Below are 27,673 nucleotides of genomic sequence, written 5' to 3' on the forward strand. Positions count from 1 at the left end.
CGCGGGCGGCGGGCCCGGCTGGAGAGCGGGGGCATGGCGGCGCGGAGCCAGGCCTCCCTGCGGCGCCGGCTGCAGAGCTCGCAGGAGGCGCAGCACCGCCAAGCGGTGCTGGTGCGGAAGCTGCAGGCGAAGGTGAGGAGCGGGGGCGCCTGCCCGGGGGGAGCTGCCCGGGGCCGGGCCGCGGTGGCGGGGCCGGGCCGCCCGCGCCGCGCGGAGAGGGGACTCGGCGGCGGAGATCTCGGGGGGCGAACGCGCGGCCCCAACGGGGCCCTCCCCGGAGCTGCTGCGGGCGGGACGGCGCCGAGCCCGGAGCTCGGGGGAGGCGCCGGGGGCCGCCCGGCTCCGCCCGGCCCGGCCCGGCCCGGCCCGGCGTGCTGGGCGCCTCGCCCTGCCGCTGTCAGCCCCCCGAGCCTCTGGTTGGGTCTTTTTCGCACTTGGGTAAAGATGCCTGGCTTGCAAACGCCTTTGTTTGGCCCCGTTAGCAGGGGGCTGTCCCAGAGGTAGGGCTCGAGCCGGCGGGGGTGGTTTTGGGCGGCCCCGGGCAGAGGCAGGCAGCTCTGAGCAGTGGCTGAGCAGGACTGTGGTCAGAACTAACTTCACCTGCTCAATATTGAAAAGCGATTTTGAAAAGTCATTTCTCTAGCTGCAGGGACCCACTGGGCTTTTAGCCCGTTGGAAATACTCATTTGGGGTACGTGGTGGCCATAGGCCGGGCATGGCTGGCTAAGTCTGTCTCATCATTCTGCTTGCCATCGCTGTCTTAGGATGAGCAGATAGTACTATGTGTGAAAGAAACCCTGTCTCACTTTCTTTAATACTAGGGAAAGTGAAGCTTCCCTATATCGTAAGGACTTCTTGTGGACTGTATCAGCAGCACTGTGAAATGTACTGTGCTTGGGCTGTAAAGACTTAGAGAAAAGCTAATGCAGGAGGAGCCGAGTCTCTTACAAGCTGCATTGGCTCATCTTCATTCTGTCTGTCCATCTAGGTGCTGCAGTACCGGACTTGGTGTCGAGAGTTGGAGCAGCAAGTGGAAGCAGGAGGGGTGAGTGTGTGCGGGTTGCTACCTAAAGACAGTGTATGTAGCATTCGTTAACGCAGACAAAGAAAAGCTCCCCAAAGCAATGACAGAGGAAGACAAGATTTTGCTACCTGAGGGTAGCATATATCTTTATGGGAAAGGTGGTACGACACTGCAAAGACACCACTGCAAGGACACATATATATAATCACAAAGCAAATACAATAACCAACAACCTTTCAGCTCACAGTCCTATACTCAGTCCTACATACCACCTTTAAAGAAGCGCTGTAAGTTTGCCCGTCCGTGTTTTGTCCGGTTGCCATTCTTAGAGCAGCCAGGAGTCCCAGAAATGCCAGTCCAGACAACGCTATCAAGAAGGATTTCAGTTTTGTGAAAGAGTGCTTTATTGCTGGAGTAACATTTTGTCCTAGGTCTCAGGAGAGGGCTGTACTGCCTGTTACATTATATGGCTGTCTCCGAAAAAGAATCGGTTGAAACGTAGCATTTTGGAAGGCAAGAATGCTGGCGTTCAACATACAGAGCTGGCTCTGTGCTTTTCTTTCTGCTTCGCGGCTAAAGTAGACCTAGGAAACGAAGGGCAGGAGAGCATTCCCAGGCTCCAAGTCGAAGTGAGCGCTTGCGGTCATGAGCCTAGGATACCTAGGTGTGAGAGTGCAACAGTGGGAGACTGAGGAGAGCTGCTCACATTGAGTAACACCCTTCCCCTCCCTTCCTCTCCCTAGTCACGACACTGTTGTGCCTGGAAGAAGCCACGAGCTCCTGAGATACCCAACAAATGGAGGGGAAAGCGATGGATGCTAACAGTAGTGAAGGGAACACAAGAATTTGACTAAACATTTCCTTTCTTCTTAAGGGATCCCTTCCAGGCAGGTGGGAAGCCACAGAAGACCACAGCCTGGAGAAAGCACTGCTTCAGGTGGAAGAGGAGCAGCAAAGGTACCCGGAAGAAGCGTTCCCTCGTACTTGGTATCCTGGATGCTCATGGAAGTGAGGGAGAACCTGTCAGTGCTACCTAGCCTCCCCGAGGGAAGCGGCTGGCCAAGCTGCTTTGAAAGGAGAGAGGTCCACAATCTGTTTTCTGTGGTGCAGTAATAGTGTTGTGTGCTGAATGGCTCTGTTTTGAGCGGGGGGTTATTCCGGGTGACCTCCAACGGTCCCTTTCCAGCCTAAATTATTCCGTGGCTCAGTAGGTGAGCGACTCAGGACAATGCTAGAGAAAGGTGACGCATCCGGAGATCAGCAGCAGGAAGGGGAGGCAAGACGTTCACTGTGGGCATCATCAGCGTTGACGAGGAAGGGGAAACCAAAATTGTAGATGGAAGTTGAAGGCTTAAAGCAGAGAAGCAAATGAGTTTGCCATGACAGAGAGATCTTAGTTAATCCTAGAAAGCACTTCTACTGCCTCTCAGTTTGACAACAAAGTCAGTGTTGAGGGAGCTGGAAAATCACGGGGATGCTGCTTGTGGATAGCAGTTGTTCAGTGACCTGATTGCTGTTTCTCCCTTTCCAAGGTGTGAGAATCTGGCAGAAGTGAACGCTCTCCTGCGGGAGCACCTCGATAGAGCGAATGAGGTTAATTCAGCTCTTAAAGAAGATGTTGGAAAGCTGACGGCGGACTGGATGAGGGCCCGTCAGGAGCTGGAATTGAAGGAGAGTGAATGGCGCAACGAACGTGAGGTAGGGATAGGCTACAGGAACGTCAGATGTGCTGCCAGGGTGGAGTGAGAATGCATTTTATTTCTGGCACAGAGAACTTGCTGTGTGAAGTTGTGGCTCTGTTGAGGATGTATTGGTGTTGACGGGCAGAAGGCAGAGGTGTGAGATGGAGGAGTGTCAGCAAATTGTGGTGATGGAAGATGCCCACCTGCTGTGACCATACTGCTCGGTCTTAAAGGCAAACGCTTGCTGTTGCTGGGCACTGCAGGGCAGTCACACAGGACCGCTCATCTTTTTAATAGTTCTTAAATCTCCGTCTAGAGCAGTGGAGACCGGAGAGGTCTGTGTGTTTTCGGATTCAGAGTAGCCAACCGAAGAACAAGACAGGCCTCCCTTACCAGCGGCCTGCTGTAAGCAAATCTGACACTGGTCTTGGAGGGGCTTGTTTTTGTCTTCCTCCACCAAGACTGTTAGACACCTCTGCAAGGCGAGGGGATGAATCATGATCAGTTTGCTCTGCTGATATCCACTCCTGCAGGAGAAGCGTGGATGTTCCCTTCTTCGAAGTCAGGTGGCAGGTCTACTGAGGATGCTTCTGTGGTGCCTCTTCAGCCCTTGATGCCCCTGTTGCAATAGTTATTAAAGGAGACCTGGTGACGGTGGTTGTACTCTCTCCTATCTGAAAGACTTGTACAGTGACAGTGAAGGCTCAGTTGGCATTTCTTTCTGTCTTTGCATGTTTAGCTTTATGACAACTGCTTGAGGGGTGAACATAACCGTCTACTCAGCCTGTGGCGTCAAGTGGTAACCTTCCGCCATCATTTCCTGGGAATGAAGACTGCCACTGACCGGTGAGTAGAAGTTAAGGCTAGATGTCTTGCAGAAAAAAGTGTAGCTTCCCTTCACACCCGCTTTTTGAGCCTCGATGTTACGTTAGTTGCGGCTAACGGTATGATTTCTCCTTTGACAGTCTGAAGCAATGCCATTAAGCATGCTTTAGGCTATTTTCAGAATCATTTTGTTTGATGCTGGTTTTCAGATAAAACTGTGGGGCTTGGGCTATAATCAATGCAGGGGCCCTAAACAGATGAACTTGACTATGGTGATGTTTGGGCGTATTGACACAGACACGGGCATATATGGAGACATTGGAAGCGACTCACCAAAGCTATGCGTGCAGCGTGTAGAGCAGTCCATTTAAAAGAATGACTGAAATCTGCCTTAAGTCTCATGGAGTTTCTTTTCCCACTGCTCCTGATGGGAAGATCACTCCTGAATATATCTATTATTTTTCTTCTCATTTCCAGCTTACATTTATTCTGGTCAGTTTGTATCCGCTTATTCCTGTACCAGCATCGTTGAGAGAAAGAATAGCTCCTCCACCCTGTTACTGCGTTTATCCAATTTATTTTGCTTCGTTTGATACCTCTTTTTGTGATTGTTTTCTTGTTCTTGGGCTCTCTGAGGTTCCTTTCTCACAGTTGCCTTCTACACAAGCAAAAATAGTGTAGCCTTAATAGTACCTTCTTCTGGTGTCAGCTTGCAATTTCAAACTCTGGGTTACTGTCAGCCGTTTACCTTATTTGATTATAAGCTTTCCTTAATGTGAGAGTGTGCCTGACCTACTATTTAATTCTTGTATTGTTTGTGGGTTTTGTTACAACATTCTAGGCTTATTCTTACACCACCTTCCTGAAACGTTTATTATGTAGCTATTGTCACGAGCCTCTTAGCAGTGCAAGTGCTGATAATAATGGGTCGCTTAGGGCTGATCCCTTAGGTGTAAAAGCCGGGGACCTTGGTAAAATTCCTTACATCTGTTAATGATAATTAGAGTATGTTGATAAGAGAGAGCAGGAGCAACAATTAGTAAGAGTAATTAGAGGACCTTGAAGCCTTCTGGCTGTGCCATACATGTCTTCTTATCTCTGAGGAGAAAACAGGCTCATTCCTCAGCTACCCAGTAGACTCATTGCTCAACTGTCAAGATGAGTCCTGATCCCAAAGTGTCAGATGAATGACAAAGATGTCATCTTTCCTGCCAGCTTTTACTGTTGCGCAATTACGTGCTTCAGAAGTGAGTCACCTGATAAAGATGGTGGTGTGAAGATTAGCTCTCTCTTTATTCTTCTTCAGAGATTTGTCAGAGCTGAAGGCAGAGCAAATGAGGCTTTCTGGAGCTATACTTGTAAACTGCTCCCGTCTAAACTCTGGCATACACCTCTGGGAGTCCATCGCTCTGGGCAGACCTGTCCTGAAGGATCAGGCACAGCAGCAAGCGGAACAGGAAATAAGCCAGAAGACTCAGGAAGTGATGTGCTTACAAGTCAGGGGGGACCTGGAGAAGAAGGAGCTTCAGGACAGGTAAAGGTGTTTTAAACTTTGCTGTTACCAACAACGTCTTTTGTGGCTGCTTCCTGGATTCTTAGATGGGCTGTTTTCACATTTAAAGCACACCCATTCTGCACAGCCCTGTTTCTGTCCCCAGTCAAACCACTGCCTTCAACAGAAAGGGTAGAAAAAACCGTCTGACTGACTGAGTAAGACAAGACTGGAAAAGAGATTGCATATTACAATGTTTTTGCTGTTAACTGGTTCTCGGTGAGAAATTAAGACCAGTATAAAGGGAGCTCTGTCTCTTGTACAGCCCTTTTGCTATCCAGAACTGTGCTAAAGGGAGTTGGGAGGAATTTGCCCAGGGCCATCATAAGCAATGTAGCACCTCTGTACTGACAAGTCCTCCTTGCAAGACTGAGTGCGGAAGGCCTTTGGGGCAAGAAGTGCCATTTTGCAGCATCAGGCTTTTTAACCTGTAGAGATGAACGCTGCCTTTGCTGTATTTTCTGGGTTGAACTTTCTCTGCTATGCTTCTGGGAGCTGCGTAGCTCTTTAACAGGTGATGGTGTGCAATGCTTTTGGAATGGCACGTGGACCTTCTCTTCTCAGGGTGATGGAGCTCTCGGCCTTGCTTGTACAGTCTCAGAAGCAGAACGAGGAGAAGGAGAAGACCGTGAAAACGCTTAACGACACTGTCGAGATTCTAGTATGTTTTACCTTTACCTGGGAGATAGCCCAGTGTTTGCTCTCCAGCCTTAGCACAAAGAGGTGTGGCTTGCTCAAGAGAAGGAGCGGTAAAGATGCTAGCTGTATGGGAACATCGGGCGCACTGCCAAAATATTCCCTGTGTGTTTGGCACACGTGGAGTCAGTCCAGGTGCAGGCAGTGGCAGGGGAGCTGCAGACAATTCAGGTGTCTTCCTCAGGGGGGTTGCACCAATGCAACCAATTCTGCCTGTGACTTTAAGTCTCTCGGGATCAAGGTTCCTTGGAATGGACGGCTTCATAGCAGCCTATAAAAACTAGCTGTTGGTCTTTCTCTTCTTAGTTTTAGCAAAGAAGAAATTGAATAGATATGGGAAGGAATACACTGGAATCACCAGGGCTGAGGCTTATCGGCGTGACAATGCTACTGAGGATGGGAATGCTACAGAGGGGAGCAGCTCTTCCCTGCCCACCCTTTCCTTATTCTGTTCTCAGGAAGCAAGTTGGTTAGAGAAAGAATATGAAGCTGCATTGACTACGAGAGCCAAAGAAGAGAATCTTTCCCTCCAGAAGCTGATAAAAGACATAACTGAGGTGAGTACAGAGTTGGGACCACATCCCTGTAAATTTGACTTAAAAGTACTTGAGGAAGGCAACAGACTAACCCAGGGAACAGATAGAGATGTTGATTACTGTCTATGTTAACTGCTACTGGCTGTCTAATTTTTATACCACTTTTCTGACATAAAACCTGTTATAACTTCCGAGTTGGCTGTCCTGTGACACTTCAGCTGAGTCGCTAGAACTTTCAGTGCCTTTGCCTTCGGCGTCCCGCTAAGGTCTCTCTTGGACTGTGCTTTCTGAGTTGGCTACGTGACATTTGTATTCCAGTGTTGCTTGGAGGCTTCCCGCACCCTCCTTGAGCAATGACGCTGTTGTTCTTCAGATTTTTATAAAAGGTCACTGACTCAATCGATGCACTTGCCAGCTCTGCTCCTTCACTCTACATTCACTGACCCCAGAATCGCAACTGGTCTAAGTGTTTAGGGGTAGCTTTAACTTAGTCCTAAACTTCGCTCTGTGGAGGGGGGCTTAGTCGTCAGATCTTTTACGCAGCCTCTCACAAAGTCAGTTCTTTCCCCTTAGTTAGTCATTTTTATCCTCTTGTGCTACTGCTCAGAGTAATTATAAACATTAGCTTTTTCACTGCTGTTTTCCAGTAGTCATCAGCTTCCTTCTTCCCTGGGCAGCGTTACTGTTTCCTTTCATTGCTGTTTCCCGTGTTGATCTGGTGCTTGTGTATGTGGCTCTAAGAAGCTGACGGAGACCAAAATCATTCCTGAGAGCTTCAAGAAACTGAGCGTTCAGGCAGCCTCCAGCCACTTCACACTTGTTTCTTCGTGTTTATAGTAGCTGTATTCAGAAACCCCTGGAGTACTTGTGGCCACGGGGACAAAACTTCTTTGTTGACTGAAGAAATGAGAGAATTGAGTTTTTAACGACTCTAGGGTGAAGTGGGGGGAAAAGGAGAAATAGATAAAGAAAACCAAGAGTAACAGCTTGATGTGGGCTTTCAGGTGGTGTTAGATGACAGTGACAGCACGGTCAGCATTATCTGCACTGACAGTTCCCAGCATGCAGAGTCCAGCAACGTCCTCCCTTGTCTGAGCTCCGTTGATGCAGAGCATGCCTTTGTATTGGTTCAGGAAGCACTGGCAAGGAGGCGAGGAGCAAGGCAGGTGAGAATTTCTGCTTGTCTTCACCACTGGCCACAGGCTCAGCTGCTAATGCCTCACTTAGCTTGAAACCTTTCCGTTTCCTTAGCCAGTTTCTTTCTAGCCTTCTCACTCTTGGTACCGTATTGCCTTGCCAGTCTCACCAGCTCTGTGTCCTAGTGCTTTTCTCTCCTTGATCCCCACCCCCTCATCACAGCTTTTGCCTTCAGGTGAGCTGTCTCTCTGCTTGCTTCTTCTCCCAGCTACCTGGAGCCATCTTCCCTGCTTCTTATTGCTTGTTTGTGCTCTTTCCCTGCCCATTCCTTGCAGGCCCTAAAAGAAGAGCTTTCGGCCAGGCAGGACTCTATCAATTTCCTGCAGCACCAGCACAGGCAGCAGGAAGAGCAGTGCAGGAAGCTGCAGCAAAGGCTTGAGCAACTGGAGGAGGAATGCAAGACGTCCAGCAGCCACCGGCAGCACCTCCACTCTCTGGTAGAAGCACTCAGAAGGTGAGTGTTTCCTCCTTCTCCTGCGTTCTAGAGGCAATCTGCTTCCAGTTCTGGGAGTTCAGCGGCGTTATGGGCAAAGAACTCGCCTGCCCTACCACGTGTATGCCTCTGTTGGGCACTTTAGCATCCTCCTGTCGCTGCTTTTCATGCTCTGTTGTGAATCCTAAGGCTGTCTTGGCGATACAGAGCGGTGTTGGAATACAGGACGCCTCCCTCTCAACATGCTGCATCTGTGAATTCCGTTCTTTCCTAGCCGCCGCTTCTCACTGAACGAAGGCAAAAGCCTGCTTTCCTTTCTCTTTCCCTCTTCAGTTGCCTTGTGAGGGGAAGAGCAAGTTCTTCTTTACCGTGCTCCCCACAACTCCATCCTGGAATGACGAAAATGGGGCCCGTGACTCTTCAGGCCTCTTCATTCTTCTAACTGAGCCTTGTCTCTGCAGTGACTGTGCAAACCTCGAGAAAACCAGGGAAGAGCTACAGCACCAGCTTGAAGTAACGGAGCAAGAAGCCTCGCGTCTGCGTCAAAGTAACACTGAACTGCAGCTGAAGGAAGATTCGGCGCAGGGGGAGAAGGTGGAGCAGCAACGGACGATGGAGAGAGCGCGTCGTGACCAGGAGCTCCTGTGAGCGTTAAAGCTTTCTCTGGGCAGGGGTGGGCGTTGCTGGACTTTAGGAGGCCCACTGTAAAAGAATGAATTCTGCATGCTCATCATTTGTAGCATAGAAAGGTGAAGGGAGCACGTGGGCAGGTCTGGCTACCTACTGACCTACAGCATAGCTGCCTCCTTGTACTTTCTTTATGACCCTTTAAAAAAAGCATTCCAAACCCGACCAGAGTAGTTGATGACAGGCATAAGCGGAAACAAGAGAGGTTTGGACTGGATTTCAGGAGAACAAAAAATTGAACCATGAAGGCAATCATGCAGCAGAACAGGTTGCTCAGAGAGGTTGTGCAGATTCCATCCCTGGAAATTTGGAAGACCCAACTGGATAGAGCCTTGAGCAACCTGGACTGATCCCACAGCCGACCCCAGCTGCTTTGAGCTGAAGACTGGGCTAGAGGCGTCCTGGGGTCCCTGCCAGCCTGAATCATCCTGTGATCCTATGGTTATTGCATTGGAAATTCACGCACATCTCCTCCCCCAGTAGATTGCAGGCTCTGTCATTGTTTCGCTGCTGAAGGCAAGAGCAATTGTGGGAATATTAATCTGGACTTAAAAAGTCTGTCTTACCCAAAGAACAACTTTGGAAAGTCTTGTATCCGATGTACCAAAAAGGAGAGAGAGAACCATCAGGCAGGAAGCCGTTCAGTTGAGAGTACCTGAACTTTTTGGAAATGTTCTGTGATTTCTGGAAGCTTGTTTCACTTTCTCAATGACGAATGTTTCACCTGCATCAATGACAGAGAGTGATGCAGCTCTAGTCAGGAAATTGCAGCATTCTTTAGGTGTAAATAGAAAGCTGTTGGAAATCATTCTAACTGTCATATCTGGGACATAGTATGTGCTCTTGGTTTTGGAAATGAGAATGTTTTTACATTAAAAGCTTGTTTGTCTTTCCCCTTCTCATAGACTGAAGGACTTGGCTGCACTTGAAGGAAAACATTCACTATTACAGAGTGAGTTGGTAGCCGCGAGAGAGACACTGGAGGAATCGCACCTTCAGAGGGATCTGCTGAAGCAAGAGAAACATGAGCTTGCCATGGCACTGGAGAAGGTGTGGTCACCTTATTCCTAGGTAGCACCTGTGGGAGAGGGAGTTGTGATAGCAGGACCACCACAGATGCTGTTTCTGGCAGTAGAAGACAGGGAAAATGTTGTCCTCCTTCTTGGAAAATGGTGATCAGACCACACAGGCTCTTTGGGGTAGTTAGTCCCCACGTGCTTACTGGGAGCGCGGAACTGGGAGTATGTCAGAGACACACAGGGGATGTGGAGTTGCTGCTTGAAGTCAGGGGTTTTCCTGCCTTTGTTGTCATGCTGTTCTTTTGTCTCTCCAGGCAGAGCGGTCGGTAGCAGAGTTGACAGGGGCTCAGAATAAGCTGAGTGCTGAAATAGCTGAACTACGTGTTGCAACAGCGAACACGGGCGGTATCAATGAAGCTCTTGCACTGGATAAAGCGCAACTGAACGAACTTGTGCTGCAGGTGAGCAGAGTTGCCAAAGATCTTGCCAGGTGTTCGTCTCCAGCTGCTGCTTCTGCTCAGGCTTCTTGCCTTCCGACAGTATGACTGACTGAGTATGGAAATGTTGGTCTTTTTCCTGTCCGAGCCAAACCTTCTTCATAGTAACTCTTACTGTATTTTATTTCCTCTGTGCCTCTGTGATTGTAGCTGGAGCAAGAGAATGAAGTTCTGTCAGGAAAAGTGGACGGGATGGAGAGAGCAAAGATCTCTGACCAGGAGAAGCTGAACTTGTGTAGAAGAACAAATGAAGAGCTCTGTGCCGAGAAAGCCCACCTGGAGCAGCTGCTGAAGAAAGCAGAGGAGCAACAGGAGGGGCTGCGGGTACAGCTGACGGTACTGGCAGAGGAGAAGGAAGAAACCCAAGAGAAACTCAGTCAGGTGAGACCAAAACCGTGGTGCTTCTGGGTGGGCATTTGGCTGCTTGGCTCAGTGAAGCTGTTATCTGTTGGATTCTGCAGTGTTTTTGTCAAGGAGACGCTTGGTAGTGCTGGAGGTCAGAAGGCTTTGTTTGCTTCTTTTTGGAAACGTGTTGATGGCCTTCAGAGCTGTTCTGCAATTCTCCGAGCTGTCCTCTGCTTCTACAGATTCTTTTGATCCACCTGTCTGTGTTGGTCTCTTTTTTGGCTTTTGATAAGCTGCAGAGAGATGATTGTGTTGCCCGTGAATCTGAGCGGGGCTACTGCTCTCACATGTGGCAAAAGAAACAAACTGTGTAGCTCTGAATCCTTTTTCTGAGGCAAGAACAGGGCTGCATGTTTCTATTTATGCTTTTTGTTGTGAAGTCTGCAACTTTCAAAACTCCCATTTGTTTGAGCCTAGAGAGCGGGACAAAGCTGCAAGTCAGTGTCTGCTGTCTTGTATTGCTAAGAATGGGAATGACATCTTGAAATTGTTGAAATTGTATTTTAAGACATACATGCAACTTTGTGGCTGGAAAGCTGCCTGGGGGAAAAGACCTGGGGGTGTTGGTCAACAGCCAGCTGACTATGAGCCGGTAGTGTGCCCAGGTGGCCAAGAAGGCCAATGGCATCCTGGCTTGGATCAGAAATAGCGTGGCCAGCAGGACTAGGGAAGTGATCGTCCCCGTGTACGCGGGGCGCTGGTGAGGCCGCACCTCGAATACTGTGTTCAGTTTTGGGTCCCTCACTGCAAGAAAGACATTGAGGTCTGGAGCGTGTCCAGAGAAGGGCAACGAAGCTGGTGAAGGGTCTAGAGCACAAGTCTTCTGAGGAGCGGCTGAGGGCACTGGGGTTGTTTAGCCTGCAGAAAAGGAGGCTCAGGGGAGACCTTATCGCTCTCTACAACTACCTGAAAGGAGGTTGTAGCGAGGTGGGGGTCGGTCCCTTTTCCCAAGTAACAAGCGATAGGACGAGAGGCAATGGCCTCAAGTTGCGCCAGGGGAGGTTTAGACTGGATATTCGGAAATATTTCTTCACCGAAAGGCTTATCAAGCGTTGGAACAGGCTGCCCAGGGAAGTGGTTGAGTCCCCATCCCTGGAGGTATTTAAAAGACATGTAGATGTGGCGCTTAGGGACATGGTTTAGTGGCGGACTTGGCAGTGTTAGGTTTACGGTTGGACTCGATGATCTTAAAGGTCTTTTCCAACCTAGACGATTCTATGATTCTGTGAATTGTTAGAGCCTCTTTAGGCTTTGAGGAAGAAGATGAGAAATAGGTGATCGCGCAAGACTCTTCACGCTGGACTAACTGATTTCGGTACCCTGGCAAAAGAGCTGGGGAGGATCATGTCACTGTAGGAGACTAGGGAGTTTGTCATCATTTAAATGTCAGTTTCATAATGTACAATCTTGGGTATTATGGGATAACTTTGAGAGAATTGTTTGTTTCTGATGGACTGTTCTCTGTTAGATAGTTTTGGAGTACGTGGTATGTTTGGCAAATGCACAGCAGAGGTGTTATACTGAAGAAAGGAGCTAAAAAATCATGGTTAATCTTCAAGCTTGAATACCAGCAAGGTATATTAGACACCTTCTTTGTGTAAGACAAGTAAACAGTATTGTTGACATGAACTACTGTACAAACAGAGTCTACCATCTCTCTGGCCACGTCAGCCAGACTTTCATAAATCACTAAATGACACTGCTGACCGCAAGGGCTGTTTCCCTGCCAAGCGTCACCTCATTGCATCCAACTGCTTTACACGCTGCAGTAGGTGACACTTTGATCTTTTTTTTTCTAGAAGGAGAAACCATGTGTGTTTTCACTTTCTTCAGCGAGCAAAGTTGCTTTTGCTCAGCCTTTCCTGAAAATTTCCAGCACTGGAATAGATTCTAATAGAGTTTTAGTTTGCAAGGTTCTGGAGTTCTGGAAAAGGCAGTATTTTTGCATGAAAACACGTAGTTCGGGGTATGTACGTTTGTCGTGAAGGAGCTGTCTGGTCCCAGGCAACCCAGTATGGCCTTACTCATCACTGTCAAGTTAACAGTGCCAGTGCCTTTTGGCAGCCCAGGGTATTAGTGCGGTATACAGCAGGTGCTCTTAAGCTTTCAGCCCACAGTACAGGAGCTCTTTCTCCTCGAGCTGATTCAGAAGTGGCACTGGCTGGCTCTGCAGAGAACTCCAGAGAAAGGCCTCTAACTGTATTTTGTCCCGCTTTCAGGTTTACCGCCAGCAAGAGTTGGCTAGCAGTGGTCTGGAGCAGTTGCGCCAGGAGTCCTCTCACCAAGGGCATGCACTGGCCAAGGTGTCCAAAGAGAAGGAATTGCTGGTGCGCGAGAAGGCTGCCCTAGAGGTGCGACTGGCAGCCATGGAGCAGGACAGACGAGGCCTTTCAGAGCAGCTGGCAGAGGCCAGGTAAAGGCAGGGAGGACACCCTAGGCAGGACCTTATTCAATGTCTGTAGTTATAAAGGTGGTAATCGTTGCATGAGGATTTATTGCATCCTGTGTGCTTTTCAGATGTTTTCACCTTCCATGGACAGAAAATGGAAGAATCTCGAGGGGGAAAAAAAAAAGTATACCTTGATTTGAATGTTATTTTTCTGACAGGTAAAGCTAGCAAAGCTCTCCTGAGCCTTGCGCTCATGTTTATGCCCCGTTGCACATTCCTGTGTGAAGTCCAAAGCCAGCCAACTTGGCTCTGAATTGAGTAATCGTTAAACCATGCAGATGTTTCCTGAAACCTGAAGTTTCTCCCTGGTTTTGGTTTCTTGTTCTGCATTTGAACATAGATCTTTCCTTGTCAAGTAGTTTGACATGGGATCGTCAGAATTCAAGGCTATTACATACGGACGTTGTGAGGAGGACACTGCCATTTAGGGTGAAGCTCGAGGCTCACGCTGAAAATCTCGAGGGCCTTCTGTTTCTAAGCTAACTCTTGTTAAGTGTGGTGCAGGACCTCGAGTTGGTTACACCAGCAGCAGGGAAACCTCTTGTGAATTCTCGACAGTCTTCGGGGATTCTTGCCCATCACTGATGTCTGGGTCCTGTACTCCTCACCACGTGTCGTTTAGAGACAGATGCCATGGCGAAGTTATACAGGGAAGGAACAAGATTCTCTGCTTCTGCTGTATCAGGTTTCTAAGACCAAATGTGACAAGTTCTGCTTTTCCAAAAAGAAGAAAAAAAGCATTGAGACGTTTGTCCTCCTCTTAGGTGTTTTTTAGAAGACTCCTGAACTTGCAGAGCTGTACAAATGATGTTTCACAGATTGTTTGGCATGCTTCTTGACTTTTACACTTTACCACTCCAGAGTATGTTGTTAGCGAGGCTGATAAACACCATTTTGACTCAGTGTGTTTCCTGAGAGCTGCTGCTTCTTCTGAGCTCCAGCTTCTCTTATTTGATCCAGCTGAATTATGTTTGGTCAATTACTGGGCTGTTATTAAGTGATTAGATGTTCAGTTCCTTTTTTTTTTAGAAAAAAGAGGGATCAATTATTTTGTTAGAAAGAGATAAACTAGTTATGAAGAACCTTTGGCAATAGATAACGAAAAAATCAGCAACTATTCTTGCCAGATGTTGTTCTCAAGAGCCTTTTGTTGTCACGGTTTTGGACTCTACCTTTTCTGTTCTGTTTTAGAGACTGACTTCTATTTGTCCTTAAAACGGGGCACATTTACCTTGGACTGCCAGAGATGGGCGTAATCAGAAATAGTGCTTGTTCTCCTTCTTGCAGATAGAGCCTCCATTGTCCATCAAAGCAGGGAAATCCTTCTGTTGTGGGTTTTATTGTTGTACCACTCAGGTGCCCCTTTACCTTGAAGGATGTTATCCTGGTCGCATGCCTGTACTCGGGAGGCAGCGCTGTGTATTGTAGGAACGTGGCACACAGGACGCTGTGTTAGGTCAGGGAGGTAACTGCAGCTCCTGGTTCCAGAATCCTGTGTGTCATACGCACCAGTTGGTTGAAGTCTATGGATGTAACAATTTGCATCTGCAGTACTACAACTTCCCTTTTAAAGAGTGACAAGTCATTTGGGCTACTGCTTACTTAGTTAGCAACGCTTAAACAAAGGGAGCAAGTGTTTCTCTTGAACTTCCAGCAGTTTAAACTAAAGGATACCTGTCTCTCCCTTCATATAGTTCCTGTTCAGATAAAATCTCGTTCTGATTTCTTCCAAATGCTGCTACAAGCATGAGACTTTACCCTCTCATCTGATGTATTTCTGGAGTCCCTTTTAAATATAGGGAGTCTGGAAAATTACCTACCTATACCTACAATATGAACAGCACTAAAAAGTCACGAGTCAGCCGGGGAAATACTCTTGTTCTGTCCCCCTGCAGAGCAACTTGGAAGGGCTGAGGAGATAAGGGCTGTGAGCAGAGGCTGGGCTTTTCCTTGCTGGCACAGACTTTGTGGGCACAGCTACCTGCGTGTCACAGCAATTTAAGATTTGGCTGTTGAGATCAAATTCGGCTGGGCTTTCTGTGTTATGCTAGGTCATGAAGAAAGCCTGGACATTCCCTCGGAGGGGCCCGCGTTGCTATTTTAAACGGTAGAAATATGTTTTCTATATACAAGTTTCCGTGCAACCCATTTTCCGTACTCAGGTGTAGGGATCTTGAACGACTTCTTACTGGAATAACTCCCTGTGGGCGTCAGGAGCAAGAAACTCATTTCCCTCCGTATTCACAACTTGCAGGTCAGTGAAGGAGACCCTGGAATCCAGCCTGTTTGAGGCTCAGCAGCACTTATCGCAGCTGGAGATCGCCAGGAGTCAGCTTGAGATCCAACTTCACACAGTCACGCAGGCCAAGGAGGTGATACAAGGTGAGAGCCTCCTGCGCTTTGTTTCTGGTGATCCCCCTACCTAGGGAAGGTGGTATAAAAAATAGCTCTCTGTCCGCAGTGCTTCTGAGGAGTGAAGGAGATGGAGGCAGATCCCTCCTGCACTGAAATTCAAACGGCTTAAGGTCAGTAAAGTCAGAACCATTGTTTGTGTAGACTCTGAATCTTGCCATTTGTCGTGTTTGCAGGGGAAGTGAAGTGCCTTCAATGTGAGCTGGAAGCAGAGAGATCTCTCGTGAAGCAGGAACGGGAAAACATGGCGCAACAGCTCTTGCGGACAGAACAGCAGTATAACAGTACCCTCAAACTTTGCGAAACTGATCATGAAGTGGAAATAAACAAGCTCCTGCAAGACCTGGTAGGAAACAATATGCTTCTGAATTCTTCAAGCAAGCTTTGTGGGCTGACTTTAGAAGACGACTAGCCCGAGCGTGTGAAATGGCAGCAATCCCCTGTCATAGGCCACACGTTGGTAGGCCAGGCAGCAGAGCCAATGGCTCTTCCTCACCCTGCAGTCCATCTGCACCTTTTCACTGATGAAAAGGGAGGTGAGCTTTGAAAATAGAGACTCTGAGAATAGATAGAAATCCTGAGGAGAGAGGTGCTAGGAAACAGGCAGCCATCAGAGAGGGGAAGGTAACATCTCCTTCTCTTCCACCTGCTGACCCTCCTTTTAAGTTCCTTGACAGGACACGATATATGGAGGGCACAAAGCCGCCACTGTGCACTGTTCAGGTCGGGGGTTGTGGGGGAGGGATGAAGCTTCACATTTTTTTGAGGAGCTTGGCTGGGACTTCATCTTGAAGTCTTTTCCTCCACTCATCAGGCAAGCGAGCGGGAAGGGCACCATTCAGAGCTGCAGGAGATGCTGGAGCAATGGGAAAAGGAGAAGGCAGAGACAGGAAGGGAGCACGAGAAGAAGCTGTTTGATATGAAGCAGAAAGTTGCTACCGTGCACGCTCAACAAGAAGAGGAACGAACCAGAGTCGAAAACGCCAAGCAAGAGGTAAAGGCTGTGAAAGGAGAATGTGTGTGGTTCTTTGCAAAGCTAGAGCTGTGGGAGATGACTGGATATCGGGCTGTGTGGAGCATGCCCTACATGTTTTCTACGTTGAATTTGGTGAGGTGAAAGGCGTGCAGGGCTACCTTTGGGACTAGGAATGAGACCTCTCATAGGAAGCCAGGCAGAAATGTCACCTTTCATTTTAGATTTTTGTGCTGCTATTGTATTCTGGTTTTTCTAAGAGTTACCTCAGAGTATCTTCACTGTTCTCTTAACGGTCTTCTTTTGACGTTTACTGATACGTGTTTATAGCCTTAACTCCATTAAAGACCAAACTGAGTTTGTAGGACTGAATCCCCATGAAGATGGGCTTTTTGTTTGGGGAGGACGGGGAGGGGCGCAGCAGGATTGTTGACAAAAGAAAAATCTTTTTAAAGACTCCTCTGAAATATTTCTGGGCAGTAAAACAGAGGTGTCTTCCGGGCTGTGTTTTAAGTCACTTGCTGGTAAGCTATTTTGTGCCCAGGTCTCCTGTGCCAGAGCAACCCTGCGATACGCTGAGAGTCCTCCTTGTGTCCTACCCAAAGTCCTCTTTATGGAGGCTGCCTAGGGACAGCAGTACCCCCAGCTGTGTCTACAGGTATTGAAATGACAGGGCGGCGCTCAGAGATGACAGTGTGTCCCTGTACTGTCAGTACTTCTTTGGTAAAGTCTACTGAATACCTTAAAACCGAAGTAATTTTCACCAAACCTCACTCAGAGTACATGAGTTTTCTGAAAGAGCTGCTAGCTTCAGCCCTCTGGCAGCCTTGTGTTTTCTCTACCGCTAAGTAGGTGCAGAAGTCGCTACTGAAAGACAAACAGGACACAGCGCAGGACGAGGGATACCCTCACCAGCAAGGCGAGACACTTGAGAACTGCCACACATTCTCCTGTTAGATGACTAAGAGTTTGTTGGAGATTCAGTCGCAGATGGACCGTGGATGGACCATGTTTATACTGCCAATCTCACTTAGGAAGCTGTGTCTCCAAGTGGGCAGATAATGACCTAGGAGACCAGCAGCACAGTGCTTTGAGACCGTGTGAGCCCATGGGTCTTTGAGTCTTGCCACACAAATTTTGTATGGGAAGTTTAAACCCGTCTTCTCTTTGTTTCTGTGCAGGTCCTGCTAGAAAAGGAGCGTGAGAAGAATGCTTTATTAGAGACGCTACTCCAAACGCAGGGAGAGCTAACAGAAGCCTGCCAGCAGCTAGAGCAGCTCAGGCAGGACCTGAAAAAGCAGCAAGAGAATGGGCAGGTAAGTCGTTGACTAGTAGGGTAGGTTGAAAGAACAGGCAGTTGGCAATTGGACGTAAGCTGAGAGAGAGGCTGAGGGCCAGGTAACAGAGTGAGGGCAGTAACAAGGAAATAAAACATAAGTCCTGGGACTGAGGAGGCAAGGACTACTGCAGGCACTGAAAGCACAGAGCCTGGTAAGCTCCAGAGATCAGCAACAGGAAGGGTGGGTTACAGTGGAACCAGAGCTGGGTAGAAAAGCAGAAAGAAGTGGCTGAATGAATGTGATTTTGAGACAGAAAGAGGAAAAAGCTGAACCCGATGGCAGGTCCCAGTAACTTGCTCTCCATTTGTGTTTACAGAACATCACAGAAAAGCTGCAAGCAGAGCTGCAGCAAACTCGGAGTAAGATCAAGGCAGTGGAGAAGAGGCACAAGGAAGAAATCAAAACCATCAAAGAGGAAAAGAATGTTCTTCTTCAGCAGAGGGATGCTCTGCAAAAACAGGTGACTGAGACAGCAGTAGATACTCTGGTCATCAAACAGGTGGTCTCTCCCCTTCTTGCCTTTCCATTGCAGAGCAGGCTGATGGGGTAGTCCCTCTGACTGCCATCATACTGTGGTCTCCAGCTCAGCTGGTCTGAAGGAGGCTTACTGGTCAGCTGAATCTCAGCTGCTGCCCTGGCCAGATGGGCTGCTCCTTTTGCCTGTTTGCCAGCAATCATCAGAGTGGATTTCTGCTGGCCTGTTACTGCTAGCCTTGTTTTTTAAGGTGGTTTTTCAGATGAACATGGTGACGCACTTAGATTGTTAAACAAGCTGGCTGTATCCATTGTGAATCTGGTACTCTCACGATAGGGTGAAATTTAAAGTTGTCCTTTCCCTTTCCTCACAGTATATGATATGGCTGACGGCGACAAGCTGTAGTCTTTGACTGCTTTGTTATGTTTTACTTGAGGTGGAAGAGTTGACGTCTCAGCTAGCAGCCTCCGAAGGGTCTCTAAAGGAGGAGGCTATGACTCTACATCAAGAGGTGGCATCTTTGGAAAGGAAACTCGAGAGCACCGAGAAGCAAAGAAAGGATGTCCTGGTGAGGCTGGCAGATGCTGTGAAGGGCCATTTCTTACATATTTTTTGGCCTTCTGTTAGTCATTCTAAGGAGCAACTTTTTTTTGTGCTTTAACTTTTCCAATTGCATTCTCCTGAATAAGTAGGAAAAGATGCCGTAGTCATATACGACTCAGTTACGAATCAGGGTGCTTATTTTCCTCAATTCTGAAGGTTTCTGCCCTTGAAGCTTTAGTCAAAGTAATTTTCAAACTTGTCTCTATTTACATTGCATGGTTTGGGCAATTATTTGTGTCCAAAATTTCTAAACATCTGGATCTGGAAAAAGGGGTGAGAAGACAAAGTTTGCTAATAATAGAAAGCTGTTCAACATTGCCCGTCTGAGAGCAGACAGCGGGGGGAAAAATGAGACATTTGAGAAACAAAAGTGCTGATCCAGCTAAATATGTATGTCTGCAAGGGGAAAACTAGTCCCGATTTGAAACACGGAATGACAGACTGTGACCTGACCATTACTCCTTCGAGAGGGGGACAGTGGCCTTCTAGAGGATGGCACCACGAAAATTCTACGCAGTAGAGGTCCAGGGGGGGAAGTAAATGAAACGTTGGGGTTGTTCTCAAAGAAAAAAAAGGGAAATCACATGTTGGGGTTGTTCTCTCTTCCCTTCCTAATAGAGAGAACATCATCGTGCCACTGCCTAAATCATGCTTAGTCTGGACTTGAAATCCTGGCTGCAGTTCTGGCAGCTCCTCCCCAAAAGAACACCCTAGAGCCAGCAGAGGTTCAGCGAAGGGCAAAAGGGAAGATGGGACCGGCTGAGTAAGCTGGGAAAGACGCAGCCTAAAGAGTGGCGCAGGAAAGGTCTACAACATCCTGAGAGGCAGGGAGAGAGGGGGCAGCGGTCGTTCACTCTCTTGTCCAAGAGATGAACGAGAGCCATCTGATGAAGGTAGTGAGAGCCACGCTGCAAGCAAATGACAGGAGGTGGTATATTTACAGCAGAGCAGACCTGTTGAACTCCTTGACGAAGGGTGTTGTAAATACAGCAGGTCTATATGGGGTCAGGAGGAGACTGAGAAAGTTCTCACAAGCTGGAACAGTGCTGGGGTTGGGGAGGGGAGGTATCATGTAAGTCCACCCGACTCTTAGGCTTTCTTCCCTGGGTGTGCACTTACAGGCACCGTTACATACGGGAGACTAGCCTAGACAGTTGAGCCAGTGCAGCTGTTCCTACATGGTCGGTATTTTCCCACTCCTCCATTTACAATGACTCCAAAAATCAGTTATGGACAGAGTTTGATAGATACAGTACAGTTCTCAAATCTTTTTTGAGTGACAGTAGAAAATTTACATCGAACAGGGAAACCAACTGGAGAGCTCGAATTTTCTACTAAAAGCTCCAACTTCAGCCCTTGACTGCCACTGGAGCAGGAGTTCCAATCTAGTATGACAACCAAACATATATAGATGGAATTATTGAACCTCTTCCTCCCTGTTCTGCAGCATGACCGGGACAGACTGCAAGCACTTAAAGAAAAACTGGTATGGGAGAGAAGACTCCTTCAGGAATCAGTCACAGCCTCCGAGACCCGAGCAAATACAGCAACAGATATGAATCACTGCCTTGAACAAGAACTCCAAACTACACTGTCTATCTTAAAAATTAAAAATGAGGAAGTGGAAACGCAGTGGGAGAAAATCCAGACGCTACAGAAAGAGGCAGCAGAGGTAAAAGCTTTGCAGGAGAATCTCACTCGTATGACTGCCATCCTGTCAGAGAGGGAGGGAGAAATGAAGTTATACCAGGAACAGATGAGAATGCTGGAAAAGCAGAAAGAAATGCATAAAACTACTCTCGATCAGGTTATTAAGGACATAACAGAGAAAGAACAGAAGACAGGATCCCAGCAAGAACAGATACAGGAGCTGGAGAAGCAGCAAGAAAAACAAAGGATTGCTGTAAGCAAAATGAACAAAGACCTGGAAGAGAGAGACCGGGAGATCAGATCCCAGCGAGAACAGATACGGGAGCTGGAGAAGCAGCGAGAAATGCAGAGGACTGCTGTCAGCAAGATGAACAAGGCGCTGGAGGAGAGGGACCAGGAGATCAAATTCCAGGAGGGGAAGATAACGATTCTGGAACAACACGGTACCTCACAAGTGAGAAATCTGCTCGTGGATCTTGATCATATGAAAGGGAACTTGAAGGAGAAAAACATAGAGCTTATGTCTCTGACCCAGCAGATCCAAGAACTGGAAAAGGAGAGAGAACAGGTGAAATCTCTGCACGCAAGCCTTGAACACCTGAGGGCAGTTCTTAAGGACAGAGAGAGTGAGTGTGCTTCTCAAAGGGAGCAGTTCAGGCTCTTCCAGCAGTACAAGGATCAGCGAGAGGGGCACCTGCAAGAGCTTCATGGTAAAGTAGAAAAGATGACACTTGCTTTATCTAAAAAAGATCAAGAGCTTGAGTCACAACAAAAGCAAATCCAGGAAGCTGAAGAAGTCATGGAAGTGCAGTTAAGAACTGTCCGTGACCAACTGGAGCAGACCTTAGAAAGCTTGAAAGAAAAGGACAGGCTCATAGACATCCAAAAGCAACAAACACGGAACTATGAGGAAAAAACAGAAGAACGGATGAATGTCTTACAGAGAGACTTAGAACACGCTAAGGCAATACTGAAAGAAAAGGATTTCATGATTGAATCTCAGAAGGAAGTGATTGAGACCTTCCAAAACCAAGAACAGGACTCTGCACAGCAGAAGGAAATTCTGCATCATCTTCAAGTGGCACTAAAGGAACAAGAGCAAGAAATTTTATCCCTTAGAAAACAATGTGAGGCATGCAAGGAAAAGGAGGAGAAGCGTGAAGCTGAGCAAACAAATCTTCAAGCAACAAAACTGACTCTGAAAGAAAGAGAAGAAAAGATAGAGGCTCTGGAGGAGGCTATCTCTAAGCTTCAAGAGCAAAAGGAGGAGGCAGCGATGCAGACTAAAGCCATACTGCAAAAACTAGAATATGCTGAACCTTCTCGAGAAGCTAGAGATCAAGAGAGGGTGTCTTTGCAAGAGCATGCCCAGGACCTTCGAGAGCAGAAGGAGTTAGAAGGCAAGCAGGCCAAGAGCCTACAGCAGGATCTAGACGAAATGAGCCACACAGTGAAGAACCACCGCTTGGAGTGCCTCAGGCAGACAGAGCAAATGAACACGTTCCAGCCTGGTGAAGAAAGCATGAAAGTAGCACTAACATCATGCCAGAAGCAAGTGAATCTGCTTGAGGAAGCGGTGAGGAAGAGAGATGAAGACAATGAAACTCTTCTGCAAAAACTCCAGCGCCAAGAAGAAGAACTGAAGACCTTGCAGAATCTCCAGCTTAGGCTAACCAAGAAGAATGAAGAGGTTAGACACCACAGAGAGCAAGAGAAGCTCCTGGAAGCAGCCTTGCCTGAGAGGGAACGAGAGACCAAGGCTCAAGGTGGGCAAGAAGAGTTAGAAGAGGAAATAAGAGGTCTTCGGGAAGATCTCCAGCACGTTCGGCAGACTCTGACAAAGAAGGATGCAGAGATCAAGTACCAGAGAGGCAGAGTCAGGTATTTAGAGAAGACTCTGACAGGCAGAGAACAGGAGCTTAGGAGGCAGAGTGAACTCCTGAAACAACTAACATCAGCTTTGCGATGGGAAGATGAAGGCGAGACCCTAAAGAAACAAATCCAGAAACTCCAGAACTGGGAGGCAGAGGAAGCAGAGAAGAGGAAAGTTCTCCAGGAGAGAGACCGTCTCTTGAAAAGGCAGGAGGAGCTAACCCAGCAGCTGGAAGATGAGAGGAAAGCAAAGGGGGAAGAATTGGAGCGTGTGGTGGCTATTTTGAAGCGGAATGAAAGCGGAGAAATCGAATGGAAAGAGAAGGCACAAGCACTGACTCTTGCCCTTACCAGGAGTGAAATGGCCAATGGGACTCCGAGGGAAGAAATAGCCATCGTGCAGAGTATGGTTTCAGAGAGGGACAAGGACCGGTTTCATCTTCAGGTAGGCACTGTGGCTGATCATCAGTCAACTAAAATGTCTGTGAAGGATTCTAAAGACGTTTTCCATAAAGATATGGGAATATATATTCCCATACATATATGACCTGCTTGGCCAAAGAAACCACGATTGCGGCCAGCAGGCTTGCCTGTCTTTCTAGCTCCGTCCAGAGCCCATTCACCTGCCAGAATGTTTTCTGTCAAGCCCAGAACTACTGGAAGAGCTACAGAGCTTGCCGTTAAAATTAAAGCAAGTCCAAAGGTTGGGGGTGGGTAATTGGTTCTCTCCTATCTAGGCAAGCTTAGCCAACGTCTCGCGGTTAGGATTTGGCATGGAAAGGAAAGGGCACAGTTGACCAGACTAATGCACTAAACTTAGTAGAATTTTGTAACGATGGCTGAACAGCAGCTGCACTGATGGCGCTTAGAGGATGCTTTCAGAGACGTCGATTTCTGAGGTACAGCTTTTCCGGTGTATTGAAAAGAATGGAATTCGTACCGTTGCCTGATGAGGTTAAAGGCTTCACTGCACATGCAGGATGTACTTGTGCCGCAGTCCAAAAAGCACGAAGGCAAAGTTGTGTGGATTTCTCCAAGGTGATCTGACTCGGGTACTGCTAGTGGAACAGCTGCAACAGCCTGTGCTGCAAACTTGCCTGGGACTCTGCCAATACTTTTAGCATTACGTTAGTCCACAGGCATGTAGAAACTGCTACTAATAAAATACTGTATTTATGCACTATACAGTTGTACATGACTTGAGAAATATTACTGCCAGCCTGATCAGGATGATGACGGGTATTGTGATCTGTTGATGGGAAGCAGACAAGGGCAGGGAGCATGAAAACAATGGGAGATTGCAGTTGCATCCGTATAGATCAGGTATGCAACAGCATTAGATCAGGTAATGCGCTTGCATCCGTATAGATCGGTATAGTGCTGATATCAAGACTACATTTATAGATGCTGTCAGAGAGCGCTTCAAGGAGCACTTGATGAACTCATCAAGAAACCCACGAGGGGGGAGGTGGCTCTTGACTAGGTTCAGAGCAGTGCACAGGGCTTGGTTGATAATGGGATTTTTTCAAAGAGCAGTTCTGTAATGATGATGTAACAGGTAAAGGGAATAGAGAACAAAACCTTGGCATTTTATCACTGCAGAAACGCATGCTTCACCCACATGTTGTTTGGTTGTCCGAGGACAGAGCGTAGAACTACAGATAGGAGGATATACAGTGAAGGTCAAAGAGGATGACCAAAGATGTTAGATAGCTTCCCTAAGAGCAACATGTCGATGTGGAAGTCTTCATGACGGACAAGAAATGGCTGAGAGAGAGGGAGCTGGAAATACTACAGACCTTTGTGAAAGCATGAAGTGGCTGAATAGGAAACGAATGTTTCCAGTCTCTCTCGGGAGGAGAAGAAGGGACTTGGCACTGTCCATTCCTGAGTCCGGTCACTCTCCCCGACGTGTTGGTTCTGGCCCTCCTAACCTTTATGTGGCACCAGCTCACGTAATCTCCTCTCTGAACACCCAGCAGGCTATCGCAGAAGGGGAGCAGCTATCGTGGCTCTCGGAGAAGAGACTCCTGTCGCAGCGGCTGGAATGTCTGCAGCGAGCAGTTGCAAGGCTGGAACATGAGAAGACGGAGCTGAAGCAACTCAACGCTGAGCTCAGGAGGACTCTTGAGCAGGTAAAACAGGCTCTCATTGCCTCTGCAAAGCCTCACGGTCCTCTGGAACACAACACGTTTCCACAGGCAGCCCTTTGGGGTCCTCTGTTTGTCTCCTTCCCTCTCCCACTTTCCCCTGTGGACACACACTTTTGTATTCTCTCTCTCTTCTGGCACCCCGCTGCCTTCACAAAGGCACATTCACTCCGGAACCACCCTTCTTGCCCCAGCGTCCCCGTACACACCCATTTGACTCTCTTGTGTCAGGAACTGTTTCCTCTTGCGCTTTCTCTTCCATAGTCTACATCGAGTGCTTTTTGCCGCCAACGTTCTCTGGTGCAATTAACGGTCTCTGAGCAGACATCTCCTTGCCATGACGTCCAGAGGTCCTTTTGCTCCTTGTTTGGTGGCAGGTTTCTGTGACCCTTTCTCCTGTCCAACGTGCAGGTGGAACGCGAACGGAGGAGACTGAAGAGAGATCACGGTGGTCGGTCACTGCCAGATGCATGCGGCTTTTCTCTCTCTGAGTCTGACCAGCACAAGATGCCTGCTTCTAGACAGGTGAGAACAGAATCTTACTTGGTGGGAGGAGGCTCTGGCCACACGGAGCAACGATGGCAAATCCCAGTGGCAGCAGCCCCCCAGTATAGACCTAATAGAAGTCAAATATAGACCATGGCCCTGACCAAACTGGAGGCAAAAAAAAGAAATCCTTGCATTTTCTTCACAGGAGGAGTCTCACGCTCGCTGCAGTCGATTAGCTGAGTTACAGAACCAGGTGAGGAGTAGGAAAGCTCTCATCAAAAGCCACTGTGGCTGTACTGATGGGCACAACTTTGCATGATGCCACAGCCCAAGTTTTGTTTGGCTGTCAGGAAGTGAGTACACCAGGCAGTGTCTACACCAGGTAGTACCAGTTAGACACACCTCTTGGCCACGGCCAAACAACATCATTCACCTAGGTCTAGTCTCTGACTTGCCTAAAGGGCAAGTGGGAGAAGGATTGGAGGAAATTCAGAAAACTGGCACTCGCCTGAAAGTAGAGACTATTCTAAGGATGTTCCCCTTGAGCTTACTCATCTTGTTGACTGTTTCCATTTTCCCTTGACTCCGTTAACAGTGGAGCTTGCATCATATCAGAGCTCCGGGGATCTGAGGCAGTGCCAGAGCTTATAGCCTTCAGGCAATCGTTAGTGTCATACTGCTATGCTGTGCTAATCGTGATCCCAGTATCGGACCGAGTCAGAGACCTAAGCACTGTATGGACATGGGTTTTGTCAGTGCAAGAACGTACATTCCAGCTACTGAAGCCTATTGCATCCTTTGACAGTGGTCTTGGCAGTAGCAGCAGTCGCCAGACGTCTCTTCCGTGTACTTTTATGGGTCTGGTACACCCTGGTCTCCCTGAGGAGGCGAATCTTCACAGGCGCTCAGGGCGAAATGCATATAATATTTGTATCGGTAGACTACATGATGCTTAGCTCCGGCAAGTGAGCTGAGAATACTGCTGAAGCCATCAAGGTATATCTTAAGGATGTTTTCACCAGGAAGCCTCAGTGTCCGAAGTTCTGTTGCTACAGATAACTAACTGAACCCCCTTCCCCTTGTGACTGACTGTTGCGTCTGCCTGCACCGTGGACCCACTTCAGCAGTTCAGCAGGAAAACGGAGGTGCTCTGCTCAAAGAATAGTCCTCACCTGGCTGGTTAGGGCACTCCTCTGGGCCTGGGAAACAGCAGAACTGGAACTTGATCTCCCACTTCCTGGGAGATGCTCGTAGCAGCAGCTGGCCACTTCTCCCACTCATACCTCTGGGTTACCTACCAGAGCGTGGGAGGGTTTTTCAGGCTTGCAAGCCCAGTTTCACAAAGGTGCCCTTATTATTTCAGACAGAAGGTCAGATCTGTCCCTCTCTTCAGTGGTGGTGGTCCCCAGCCTATGCACAGAGTTTGTTGTGAAGTCCCTTTGATGTCTTACTTTCCATGTGCATCTCCTCCACTCCAGAGCAGGCAGAGGGCAACATGCCAGAGCTGCTGTGGCTGCACTGCACTGCAAACCTAACAGGAGGTGAGAGCAGCTGGGTCTCTCCCACCAAAAAGCCCAGCAGGCAGAGCTCCGTGTTGTCAGGAAAGAATAGAATCTGAGGAGTTTCAAGGCCTCAGCAGTCCTGTAAGGCTCATTTCCCCCCTGGGCTTTGTTCATCAGGTTATGCTCTGCTCCTCTGTGAAATGCTCTGAAGTTAGGAAAAATGAGAGTTTGCTCCCTTTTCATGTGCTAGCTGTCACGTTTTTAAGCTGGATCGCAACAGAACAGTTCTTCAGTACCTTGTGTAACCAGTAGCCCTCCTGCTGAGGAAAAAGCACGTGGAACTAAGGTGTCGGTAGCCCGAATCTCTCTTTTGAGAAAAAGAGTTGGGTTACTAAACCCTGTAGGAACCTCTCTCCTTAATATACATGTAATGTCTCGGTGTTGTACACGTGAATGGTATGCCAGAAAGAAACTCGGAACTGTTGATAATCTGAGTTTGGTTCAGGGTGACTCTGGGAACCTGTTACTTCCCATTCCACAACGACAAAGTGTTTGTCAGGGCTGGAGTTAGCGGGTGCGTCTTCCCCGACGTCCGCAGATGGTCCTAACAGCGTGGGCTTGCCTGAGCTCGGCCTTTTGCCTCTTTCAGGTGTCCCTTCTGCAGACGCAGCTGGCACAGGAGCGAAAATACAAGCAGGACTATATTGAGTGCTGCGCCAAGACCAGCCAGGAGCTGTCAGACCTTCACCAAGAGCTGTCTTACTCCTTAGCAGCTGTGGTCAGGGAGCCCAGAGCTGCTGTTCTGGAAGCAGAGACTCGGAAGCTGGATCGGTCTCTGAACCTTCATTTCCTGTAGAGGAACAGCTGCAGCATCACGGGGCTCCTGTCTTGTGCCCTTCCCGGAAATGTATTATGTTTTGCTGTGGGAAATGGGGGCGCATTTGTTCTGTTTGCATTTGGAAGCATTTCCTAGCGGCAGTGATTTTTAAGATTTTTTTAAATAAAAGCAGTTTTGCAGGATCGCACTATTTCAGTAAGAAAAAGCAAGTGGTAGGTATATATGTGGCTTAGGAAAAGATTATACTAGTTGTTTACGTGCACAAGTAAGCTATTACGAGCTGTTGTCTGATTTAACCTCTCGAATTCATAGCCGGTCCCTGTGATGACAGAGGGAAATGGAGGTGTTAACAAAATGAAGGGGTGAA

The 27,673-nt window shown here is 48.1% G+C and overlaps 1 protein-coding gene across 1 annotated transcript; it reads left to right on the forward strand.

Moving 5' to 3' along the window:
• LOC143167059 (uncharacterized) lies at positions 1–27,496 on the forward strand. Its single transcript, XM_076352092.1, has 26 exons — positions 1–132; positions 989–1,045; positions 1,899–1,981; positions 2,557–2,722; positions 3,446–3,552; positions 4,838–5,065; positions 5,648–5,744; positions 6,238–6,336; positions 7,320–7,481; positions 7,788–7,966; positions 8,407–8,589; positions 9,538–9,682; positions 9,966–10,112; positions 10,299–10,529; positions 12,773–12,966; positions 15,257–15,384; positions 15,591–15,760; positions 16,229–16,408; positions 17,569–17,703; positions 18,044–18,187; positions 18,639–18,770; positions 20,253–22,772; positions 24,307–24,462; positions 24,889–25,002; positions 25,172–25,219; positions 27,118–27,496. Exons 1-26 carry the CDS (start codon positions 34–36, stop codon positions 27,322–27,324), a joined length of 6,111 nt encoding a protein of 2,036 aa, XP_076208207.1. The 5' UTR covers positions 1–33; the 3' UTR covers positions 27,325–27,496.
• The last annotated feature ends 177 nt before the right edge of the window (positions 27,497–27,673 follow it).

This window comes from Aptenodytes patagonicus, chromosome 14 (assembly GCF_965638725.1).
Source record: "Aptenodytes patagonicus chromosome 14, bAptPat1.pri.cur, whole genome shotgun sequence".
Classification (NCBI taxonomy): domain Eukaryota; kingdom Metazoa; phylum Chordata; class Aves; order Sphenisciformes; family Spheniscidae; genus Aptenodytes; species Aptenodytes patagonicus.

What these genes read in the sequence shown, in the direction of transcription:
- LOC143167059 (XM_076352092.1), top strand. Translation starts at nt 34, where the DNA reads ATGGCGGCGCGGAGCCAGGCCTCCCTGCGGCGCCGGCTGCAGAGCTCG. An exon ending in GGCCAAGGAGGTGATACAAG is followed by an intron (nt 15,385 to 15,590) that starts GTGAGAGCCTCC and finishes TCGTGTTTGCAG; the next exon opens with GGGAAGTGAAGTGCCTTCAA. An exon ending in AGCAAAGAAAGGATGTCCTG is followed by an intron (nt 18,771 to 20,252) that starts GTGAGGCTGGCA and finishes CCTGTTCTGCAG; the next exon opens with CATGACCGGGACAGACTGCA.